Source organism: Pseudorasbora parva, chromosome 2 (assembly GCF_024679245.1).
Source record: "Pseudorasbora parva isolate DD20220531a chromosome 2, ASM2467924v1, whole genome shotgun sequence".
In the NCBI taxonomy this organism is placed as follows: domain Eukaryota; kingdom Metazoa; phylum Chordata; class Actinopteri; order Cypriniformes; family Gobionidae; genus Pseudorasbora; species Pseudorasbora parva.
Genome location: NC_090173.1, coordinates 47,557,604 through 47,569,375, shown reverse-complemented (window position 1 = coordinate 47,569,375; position 11,772 = coordinate 47,557,604). Strand labels below are relative to the sequence as shown.

At 35.1% G+C, this 11,772-nt stretch overlaps 1 protein-coding gene across 3 annotated transcripts in view; it reads left to right on the top strand.

Annotated features, from left to right (window-relative positions):
- The window catches only part of coro7 (coronin 7), a 173,048-nt gene extending 164,062 nt beyond the window's left edge, over positions 1-8,986 (top strand). The window contains exons 24-31 of one of the 3 annotated variants that reach the window (XM_067422754.1): positions 1,066-1,182; positions 1,416-1,551; positions 1,666-1,757; positions 1,845-1,931; positions 5,991-6,075; positions 6,667-6,803; positions 6,928-6,993; positions 8,828-8,986. In XM_067422754.1, coding sequence (XP_067278855.1) covers positions 1,066-1,182; positions 1,416-1,551; positions 1,666-1,757; positions 1,845-1,931; positions 5,991-6,075; positions 6,667-6,803; positions 6,928-6,993; positions 8,828-8,917 — 810 coding nt within the window. In that variant the 3' untranslated portion in view covers positions 8,918-8,986. Of the gene's footprint in view, positions 1-1,065; positions 1,183-1,415; positions 1,552-1,665; positions 1,758-1,844; positions 1,932-2,322; positions 3,407-4,508; positions 4,636-5,990; positions 6,076-6,666; positions 6,804-6,927; positions 6,994-8,827 lie in introns of those variants that run through there. The other 2 variants (XM_067422737.1, XM_067422745.1) reach the window with 2 other exon arrangements.
- Positions 8,987-11,772: the final 2,786 nt, after the last annotated feature.

The following is an 11,772-nucleotide window of genomic DNA, read 5'->3' as shown; positions in this document are numbered from 1 at the left end:
GTTATATTGTTACTGTAATCTTCCTCTTGCCATCTGGTTATTAGTGCTATTGTTGCACTTACATCTTATGAAGATATCATATTTTAGGTAATATTTTATCCTAAAAATTTCAAGAAAGTGAATTATATTTTGCATTAAGCATGTTATTTTATTGTCTTTATTAAATATACATTTATTTTTACACTGTACATAATGAGCATTTGATATGCTGTCTTTTAATTAACTAACAATAATGACTTCCAAATAAAAACAAATAATTACAAAACAACAGTTTTACTGTAATACAGTGCAATACATACCTGCATTGTTACAGTTCTGAAAATCATTATTAAAAAATCATGTGAATAATAAACACAGTACATACGTACATACGATTTATATGCACATACACATTAGGCATAACATTATGACAGGTGAAATTAATAACACTGATTATCTCAGATTATTTCATCATGGCACCTGTTAGTGGGTGGGATATATTAGGCATAACATTATGACAGGTGAAATTAACATGACACCAGAATGCACTATAAGAATAAGGCAACCCGGCGGAGGCAGTGTGATGCTTTGGGCAATGTTGCTGGGAAACCTTGGGTCCTGCCATCCATGAGGATGTTACTTTGACACGTACCACCTACCTAAGCATTGATGCAGACCATGTTCACCCTTTCTTGAAAACGGTATTCCCTGGTGGCTGTGGCTCTTTCAGCAGGATAATGCTCCTGCCACAAAGCAGAAATGGTTCAGGAATGGTTTGAGGAGCACAACAATGAGTTCGAGGAGTTAACTTGGCCTCCAGATTCCTCATGTCCATGCCTCAATGGGTTAGGGTTGTTTTACAGCAAAAGGGTGACCAAAACAATATTAGAAAGTTGGTCATTATGTTATGCCTGATAGGTGTATTTATTTACATACATACATACATATATGTAAGATCGATATATATATATCGTACATGTATCTATATATATATATATATATATATATATTTCTTTGAAAATGTAAGGTTTTTGTAAACTGCACAAATACTGAAAGTTTCACAAATGTTCTACCATGTTGGGACAGGGGCTGTGTTTCCTACCAAAAATTGAATGTGATGTGCGTGATGTGGAAGTGGCTCGAGCCATCCGACTCGGCAAGAGCACCATTGAACCTGTGGCCTTCAGAGTGCCTCGTGTCAAAGTAAGAGACCCTCACACCACAACAAGACAACACTGACCTCTAGTGGGCATTTGGGGAATACACAGTCCAAGATCAAAGAGTACACATATACTGTTTTTTATATAATATTTTGATTGATATTATGTCTGTATTTCTTCATTCCATTAGTTCGATCATTTTTGAGCACTTACATTGCAGGGTTTCTCATGCTAAATGATCACAAGTAAATATTTGAATCTGTCTCGACTCCATAGAAAGAGTTTTTCCAGGATGATGTTTTTCCTGAGACTGCAGTGTGGTGGGAAGCATCTCTGACAGCTGCAGCCTGGCTCTCTGGATCCAATGGACAGCACCGCAAAATCAGCCTGAGGCCTAAAGACATGATGCCCGGTACAGCTCAACTTCACCAAACACAATTGACCAAAGACAGAGAGAGAGAGAGAGAGACTGCCAAACTGCTACACCATAGTTTTAAAATACCTTTCCTTATGTCCTTTTCTTCAGTGAGTGAAGCACCAAAAGAGGCTCCTGTGAGGAAGTACCTGCCCTCCTCTGTCTATCTGGAGGAGAAAACTGATGAACAGAAAAAAGAGGAGGTGTGTCTGTCTGTCTGTCCGCCTATCATCTATCTATCTGTCGGTCGGTCGGTCTGTCTGTCAAACAATTGTGTGTATTTCTTGCAGTTGCTCAGTGCCATGGTGGCTAAGCTGGGAAACAGGGAAGACCCTCTGCCACAGGAGTCATATGAGGGGGTGGATGAAGACGAGTGGGTGAGTGAAGAACTGATCCTACACACATACACACTCACACACACACACACACACACACACACACACACACACACACACACACACACACACACACTGACACTTTATACAGTACAAACCATATAATCTCTCTCTCCTTATACTAACCCTACACCTAAACCTACCCATCACACAAAACGTTCTGCAGTTTTACATTTTCAAAAGAACTCATATATCATACAGAATAAGATGTTGTTCCAATGGGTACTTTAATTTAGGTCCCCACAGTGACACGAGTCCCCATGTGTCGGTGTGCATTCAGGTGGAAGTCCCCACCAGGATAGAAAAACACACACACACCAGTTGATTCATGACACCATAAATGTTCTAAATCCTGTCTGCATGTGTGTTTCAGGACGACTAACACACAAGCCTTGCCTCGCGGTCCAGTCAGGGTGCCAAAGCAGACATGGGACGTACCTGCTGATTTTAAATCTTGCCATTCCAGGGTGCCAAATTACCTTTAAACCTCTTAAACGCTCCACATCTCATCAGCTTCACCTCAGACGGCCTGATGATTCACTCCTTCTATCTTCCAGATCATCGATCCGTCATCTCCTTGCATTGGTTTAACTGGAGTATTAATATTAATATCTGTTACTAATGGTTAAATATGATTCCTCATACATAAACACATTCATATGCACAGCTCAGATGTTCATCTCGGACACGACGCACATTTAAAAAGTACGACAGGGTTTTTTGATGTTTTGATTTTTTAATGGGCATACGTTTTGTACTGCTGTTATTGACTAGGATGACTGCATGATAGCACATGCCTGTAACACAAAACCTCTCTGGATGTTTTCATCGGTGAAATTAGACTTTTGAAATGTGATTAAATGTACATTAATATTGTGGTAATTTGTGGGATTAAATGTCACCTCCTTTAGGTGCAAGAGACTTTTCATGTTCTTTGCAATGCACTTTCTTTGCAGCGTTAAAATGTTTTTTTTTAATATCTCTGGGGCAAAACTTTCTGTGCACCTCTAATTGAATGAAAACACTCCTTTTTAAAACAGGAATGTATTCCTCTCTGTATATTTCCTTCTGCTCGGCCTCACGAACAGTGTTAACACAAATCTACTTCATGAGGGTTTTCTCCTAATCAGGTCTATCACAAGGCAATACAACTCATTTCATTTGCTTGTTTTTTAACAGAAGAACATGTTTACATCAGGAAAGGAATCATGCATGTTAATGTCCTGTGCTTGACGTGTGACCATGTGCTCGCACATAAACAGGAGTTGTTAATAGATGTGTTAATGGTCTGCTAAGTGTTTTTTTAAATGTGAGCTAATTTTGTTACCTGATGCTTTTTCACGGCACTTGTAATTGCATTCATTTGAACCCTTTATAGGCAATAATGTTTTACACTTCTCTTTTGGAATGGAATCAGTCTTGTTGGAATGTTGTCTCAAAATAAAACATTGAGAGCTGAGAAATATGGAATTAAGTGCTTATTTATTATTAGAAATAATAATTATTATTATCATCACTTATATTTTTCAATAAAATGTTATTGACACATTTTTCATGTAATAATATAAATGTTGTTTTGTGTTTGTTCAAAATTCACATTTGAGGTATCTAATTTGTATTGTAGCACAAAACCATTGCAAATGAACATGTGACAAATGCTATATGAATATTATATACTGAACACTGAAAAATATTATATCTCATAAGTGATCCACCATAGCATCATAACAAGGGATTCAATTATTAGACATTTTAAAAAATGTCATTTTAAAAATATAATGGTATTTTATTTATTTAAAAAAAAAAAACATTTTGAAAGATACAAATGTTTCACATTTAATGTTCTAAGGAATTCCATTTACATTTGTGTATATAAAATTTCCCAAGTAATGTTATAAGATTTAACATAAAAATGTGACTCTTGTCTTTATATGTTTTTCTATATCTCTTTTCTCCATATTAATTTTAATTCCACTTAGAAAGAAATATGTAAAATAGTTTCAGAAAGATTAGTAAATATCTTTTTAGGAACTGGTTTGTTGGATAAATAATAGGCCTGATAATAATTTAAAATATACTTCATTAACTTTATTATTGGTACAGTATTTGTCATTATAGGCAAGTCCAAATAAATCTTTAATTCATATTCTTAAAATGGTTATTCCACAAAATAGACTAAGCTAGCCCGGTCTATAGCTAATGTTTTCAGGGCAAATCAAACGTCAAAAAAAATTATTATTGCATTTGCTTCTTTAATATCAACACCGTTTAACAGACACCCCTCGTAAACGTCGATGGCTTATGAGATTCACTAATGCCTTGACTCAACACTTCTGTATTTCATCGAAATACCAAATATCGTTAAACATTCTATATGAATAACACTCCTTATTTATCAATCGTGAAAGCATTAGAATATCATTTTAACCCAACTGTCGTAGGAGACCGGTCTATTTTTATATTTAACATTTTTATTTTTATGGCGTCCGTGCTGCCCTACTAAATGACGTCACAACTGTCTCTGGCCTCCGTTGACATCCTCCTCTCCTCCAGCCAGCAGGTGTCGGTGTGTGTTGTGTGTGTTTGTGGCTCTTCTTCTCCGGTTTGATCAACATTGATGGAGCTGCACGTGAAAACATTCGTCCTCAACTGAAGTGTTCAATATCAACACATTAGATCCACCATGGTATGTGTATATTCATATACAGATTATGGTCGTTTTATGTCGGCAGGTCTATATTTCATACTTTCATCTATATTTCATCTGATGTCATTGGTGAATATCAGATAGCGTTATGCAACGACCTTGTATTTCATTTCCATTAAAAGAATACTGTCATATTATGAACCGAATATCGTTGTATGATCGGTTAATAAGTCTGACTGCAGAAGTGGTGTAAAGAGGCTGATGGGCAATGTGTGAAGCAATGAAGAAATATGTTGGCTTGAAAGACGTGTGTTATATATATATATATATATATATATATATATATATATATATATATATATATATATATATATATATATATATATACTAGTTTATTTCAGTCTTTATTTAACATTATTTATGATGAAACAATTTTGTTAAAACCTTTTATTATCGTCCTAAGACCCAGGAGAAGTTTTTTGAATTTAGTAAAAAAAAAAAAAAAAAAATTGTCACTACATTGTTTAGACTTAGAGCATAAGAAACAAATGAAAATTGTTTATTTTTTGCAATCAATTTTCAGGTTTCAGGATTTTTTTAACCAAACTTTGTTTAAAGATGCTTCTCAACTATGTTATGAAAGATATAACTAAAGGAGTATTTTGTTGCAATCAATATGTGGGTAAAATGACCATGCATGGGTTTTGCTCCATACAGAATCTAATTTGCATATTAATTGTTTCTTGGAGCAACATGTCATGAAAAAAGAAGTGTAATAATGGGAGTAATCAATAGCAATTTTTTCATTATAATATCTAACATTTTATAGGAACATTTAATTTCTTAAGCAATTCACTTGTGCAAAATGGATGATAAAGATGCTTTATGTTCTGGTGTCCTATTAAGTGGACATCTATGAAATCGTTGCCCTGTTTTGTTACAGAAAGTCATATTTCATTTAGAAATGGCATAACATTTTCCTGAGATGTTAATTTATAACAAACAGTTTGAAAATTTGACTGATTTAAATATTAATTACACAATATTATCATATTTCCATAAGAGTGCTACATTTGATCATTCAGTCATTTTTTTAAGACCAAGAAGTTGTTGTCCTGGTGAAACCTCATAACAAATGGTGTCTCTGAAAAGCCCTCAATGTGCTCTTTACAGGACATCCAGACTTGTATGGTGTCAGAGAAATTCACTCAAATATGATCCAAATATAAGCCAAAAATATAGTCCTTGTACATGGACAGTGGCACCCAGGAGATTAAGAAATAAGAATGTGGCAGTCACATTTGTGCCGTCTTTGTAACAATCTTAGTTTAGGACCCTTTCCTTATGTTTAATGTTGTGATTTGTATGTTTAATGTGTTTTTGTGTTCACACAGGCCAAATATCTGGCTCAGATCATTGTGATGGGCGCTCAGGTGGTCGGACGAGCTTTTGCAAGAGCTTTACGTCAAGAATTTGCAGGTCGGTGCAAAGAAATGTTCTTTTATTTTCAAATTTAAATCAATTTTATAATTGGTAAATGTTCTTGTTGTTAGTATATTATTTATAGATCTAATTGTATTTAAAATGATAGTTCACTCAAAAATGAAATTCTGTAATCATTTACTTATCCTCATGTTGTTTCAAACCTATAAGATCTTTATTCATCTTTGAAACACAAATGAAGATTTTATTTTATTTCTTATGAAATCAGATTTTGGTTGAACGACTGGAGTCGGGTGGATTACTTTTAATAAAGTCTTTACTAGCTTTCCGGGGCTTGAAAGTGGTAGTTGCGCAGCTGTCAATGAAGGGACAGAAATCTCTTATTTCATCAAAAATGTATTCATTTGTGTTATGAAGATGAACAGAGGTCTTATACGGGTTTGTAACGACATGAGGGCGAGTAATTAAAAACAGAATTTTCGTTTTTGGGTGAACTATCCCTTTAATGTCTCCATGAAATAAGCACCAAATGCTATAATGTAAATGCATTCTTCTAATTGTATCATATTTGGGGCTCTTACTACTAGTGAAATATAACTGTAGTGTCTTGTGTGAATGTGAATGCAGCCAGTCAGGCGGCTGCGGAGGCGCGGGGTCAAGCGGGCAGACAGTCTGCGGCTGCGTCCAGTTTCACAGGAATGACTTTACAAGAAGCCCAACAGATACTGAACGTCTCAACGTTAACACCAGAGGAGATCCAGAAGGTAAGAGTCGGTCTCAGTGTAAAAACTAGATCAGCATTTGACACTACTGCACACATGACGCCATTATTACAGCGTTCTGTGACGAAATATGTTTTAATTTGATGTGGTTTGATTTTCTCTACAGAATTATGAGCATTTATTTAAAGTCAATGACAAAGCTGTTGGCGGTTCTTTCTATATTCAGTCAAAGGTAAGCAGTGATGCTGTCAATCAAACTGGTCATTTTTGTAGTTTCAGAGACATGGTTTTAGATCTTTCAGGCCGCAATAGTGATAAAGAAAAGTAGTGGTCAAAGAAACTTGGTTTGGCAGTCTCTCAATGTGTTTTTTTCCCCCTGCATGTTTACTTTATGGTATTTTTATGCTATTTTTATCTGTCACTATCAAAAATTCAAGAGACATTTAGAAAGTGCTGTTGTTATTTAGCCAGACCCACATCAAGATGTTTGGTCTGGAAACTCACCATAGACAGGGCTCAATCCGAGGGGCGGGATAAACCGTTGTCTTTCAAACTCCCTCTGCACGCGATAGGATAGCGCTACACCAACCAGAGCAACGAAGGTGAAGCAGAGCTCGCTGATAGATTAAACATTCGCCGTATCTGGTCGGCTAAACTCCGAACACATCTTCCCTTTTTAAGAATGACTTCAGTGCCGTTCTTTTCTCAGAGAAAAGCTTAACTCCAAGTCTTCCAGAGTGGCGGTCAGAGCTGATTCGAAAGACCGCCGTTCGCCAGTTTCTTTGTTTAATAGAAGCTTCGCAAACGCAACTCTGCCGTCATTATGTTAAGTCCCGCCTACCGACTCTATTCACGATGTGATTGGCCCGACCAGAGTTTGCCGTTTACAGCTCAGAAGTGAATTGAGAGTTGCTAGACGACACTCACGGCAAATTAGATTTGCTGCCACTAGGGTGCGTCTAGATTTCTAGGCTAGTTGTCATTGTCTTTTTCACAAATATGCTCCAAAAGATAGAAAATCTTTTAGAAAATAAAAGTTACAAAGGCATTTGAATTCTGATGCAATCTTAGGGGCAGTTTACATGCAACTAAAACTGAATTCATTTTTACGACGACAGCAATTTAGGGACCTGAAAACAGCAAACTTTTGAAAACATGTTTCAAAGAGCAAGTTTTTTTTTAAAAACGAAACCATTATCGTCAGCATGTAAACTACAAAAATGTGAATTTTTGAAAATGGTGACGTCGTCTGTATGTATGAGAGATCACTTTGTAGACCAAAACACTAAAACCGAGTTAGCATTTTATGCTTCTGGTTTCCTTGTCCCAAAGTAAATGTGTTGAATGAGGTTTTGGTTAAATGGCTGAAATAAAGTCTGTGGTGAAAACAAGCTCAAGACACTTTCATGTTTTATTCGACGACATAAAATGCATCAGTATTACCCCACTGGTGATTTTTTTGAAGCTGTTACATGTCTTCAAAAAGGCGGTTGCTAACAAATGGCTAAATGGGACTACAGAGGCAGTCGTGGAGATTAAACCACATTACGCTGTTAAGGTGAACTCTGCACTTCTACAGCCTCATTATGCTCATAATTGTGCTCTTATAAACTAATCTAATTAATTTTCTGGGAAAATAAGATCTTAAGCTTTTTATTTTTGCCGACTGCATTCAAAATTAATAAAAGTTGTGTTCATCTGTGATTATAATCTTGATGGACAAAATGTTTAAGGATCATAAACTTGTGTTGATCACAGCTTGTTTTTACAATAATCCATAATCCAAAATCCTATGGGGCGATCCTAACTGCTGATTGGTCTACAAAGTGATGTCATACCTGAACCACTCTATAACACATTCATTCTATAGGTGCGTAGTGAGAGCGCCATCTACTGGCCTGGTCTGAATAATACAGCAATTTTAGTCGGTTTTGTTTTTTTAGTACATCTTTGTCATATAAACTTACCTGACGATTCATAAGTCTTAACGAAAACAAGCCTGTAATTAGCAGTAAATCTAGAGACAGCAGAGAAATATTGATTTATTTGTGTTGGGACTCTTGTAGGTGGTGCGGGCGAAAGAGCGCCTGGACGAAGAGCTCAGCATTCAAGATCAGCAACAAAAGAAACCTCCAGAGCAACAGCAGCCGACATGATCTCCATCCTCACGTCCTACCACTGTAATTATCACCCAGACCCCCAATAAAGCTTCTTCTTTTTCTACATTGAAATGTCAATCATTTCTTTATTCATTCGTCAGAGTGGATGAGTATTTTCTGGACATTACTTGAGAGAATCAGATTCATCTGGAATGTTCTTGAGTTCTAGAATGTTGGATCAGGGAGCTCATGGAACTTTTTAATATATTTAAATATGCACAATACCGTTTTAAAAGTTTGGGGTCAGTAAGATTTTATGTTTTTGAAAGAATGACTACATTTATGTGATCAAAAATACAATAATAAAGTAATATTGTGAAATGTATTGTCATTTTATTTTAAATGTATTCCTGTGATCAAAGCTGATTTTTCAGCATCATTACTCCAGTCTTCAGTGTCACATGATCCTTCAGAAATCATTCTAATATGAAGATTTGATGCTCAAGAAACATTTATGATTATTATCAATGTTGAAAACAGCTGTGCGGTTGTTATATTTTCCAGGGTTCTTCGATGAATAGAAAGTTCAAAAGACCAGCATTTATCTTAAATAGAGGTCTTTTTGTGACATATGTCTCTACTGTCACTTTTAATCAATTTACTGCATCCTTGCTGAATAAATTATTTAATCATTCATCTGTCCGTGGTTAAAGGAATGATCTGCATTCAATACAACGTGAGCTGTTTCAACAACATTTCTGCCTTGATATTTATAACTACAGAAAGTCGTTTAACACTAAAAAGTCATTGTTACTGTTATTCAACAATTAAAGATGAAAACATTTTGGGTTTAAAAGCAGTTCTGGGCGAATGAACTCAAGTAATGTATGGGACTGAAGTAATTTACTGAGTGGGTTTGTTTTCAGTAAAATGTCCTGGTATCCTGTGTCCATCTGTTCCCAGCTTTGAAAGATTGACCAGAGAAGGTTAGGAAGCGATTTTATTACACCCATCATGTTAACGCATATGATGTTTAAGTCTTGTGGCTGTACTTTTACAAACATAAAAGGCTGGTTTCATGACAGGGCTTAGATTAAGCAAGGATTACGTCTTAGTTTAATTAATACATTAAAGTAACTTTTATAAACATGCCTTAGAAAAAAAACATAACTAATGTGCATCTTCAGACAAAACAATGTCACTGACAGATTTTAAGATTGGTTATACTGATTTTCTTTAGCATATTTATCCCAGTGTAATGTCTTGCCCATCGTCTTCAGCTGTGTGACTGTATATACTTCATTTAGAGGGATGATGATCGTCTATAGTAATCAACAGTGAGTGTGCAGCTGATGGTGTTTTCAGAATCCAGAACTTAGTCCTTAAACATTTTTATGCATTTGTCCTTCATTTTTTAGCAAGAGTCAAACACCATAAATACTGTGAGTGGGAAGCAATGCACAACTAAATATACAAGGGTTGCTATTCAAGTGATCATAGAAATAAATAATAATGATTCTTGAAAGAGTGATAACTGAAGTTAGATTATTCTTGCTGGTTGGATGACATTACTGTAATTGCATAAAAAAATATATTTTACAGAATAGAAGACCCCAATTTTTTCTCTCCAAAAGTTGGTTTTCAAAATATATTTTTTTATTTCAAAATTCTGCTCATAATTCATTGGAATTGTTTAAACAGCATTCATTACAGGACTTTGGATAAGTAAATCCAGTCACTTGTCCGAGTAAAAAATGTGATTGTCCAGAAAAAAAGGTTTATTTTTTATTTTATTTTTGAGTTTTAAATATAATTTATTCTGAAGCAATATTCTCACCAGTGTTCAATCAGCTTTGGCATACTGAAATCTGCATATTTGTGATATGTTTACCTTTTTTAAAGGGCAGTTTACCTATACCTTATTCAATTAAAATAAGACACTAAAGGGTTGTTACTAAGCAAAATAAATCATTTACACTGAAAAATTACAACTGCATTAAATAATGTTATGAGATTTGTATTTTTGGACAAATTTTTTAGAAAGTATGTAACATGAAACTAAACCTCCAGTAGGTGGCAGCAGGTGCATCTTAATGAGTGAGTCATTGAGTCATTCATTCAAACGATTCATTCAAACGGCTGATTCAAGATTGAGGCAGTCGTTTACGAACAGGTTATTGAATCTTTGATTTAACCGAGTCATTCAAACACTGAATCATTCAGTAACGCACACTCTTGCTGTGAGACGTGCTGTTAAAGAATGTGTTGCTTAGAATCTTTGTTTGGAACGATTTTCACGGCTGAAATAGAACAAAAACACTCAATATTGCATCTAAAATGTAAGTGAATTAATGTTAATTTATTTATGGAACTTTCATATGAAATCAGTGTCATTTTCAATCGTAATGAGATTCAGAAAAACACTCTTTTGGTTGAGGGATGTTTAATTGTATCATATGTTATGTATATAAAACAACACTTTGAATGTTTAGCGCAGTTTCTCTGTGTGAGCGTCGCTCGTGTTGTGATTTATCTCGAGAGGCTGCACGAGCGTCAACAGCGTGACCTTGTTATCGTCAGTTAATAGATGTGTGATTTTGTCTATATCGCGAATACAAGGCAACCCCCACTTTTCAGCCTATTTTTAGGACACAAAACCTCGTCTTATATTCGGGTATATATGGTAATTAAATATTATTGCAATCATAGTACAAGCTTGTTAGTAAAAGTAATAAATTAAAAAAAAAATGTGTTGTATGTATGTATATAATGTGTATACATATGGGCAGAATTATTGGCACCCTGTTAAATCTGATCAAAGATGGCAGTAAAAATACATCTGCATTGTTTATCCTATTGATCTTTCATGAAAAAATTGCAAAAACCTTACCTAACGTTGGCCATAATTATTG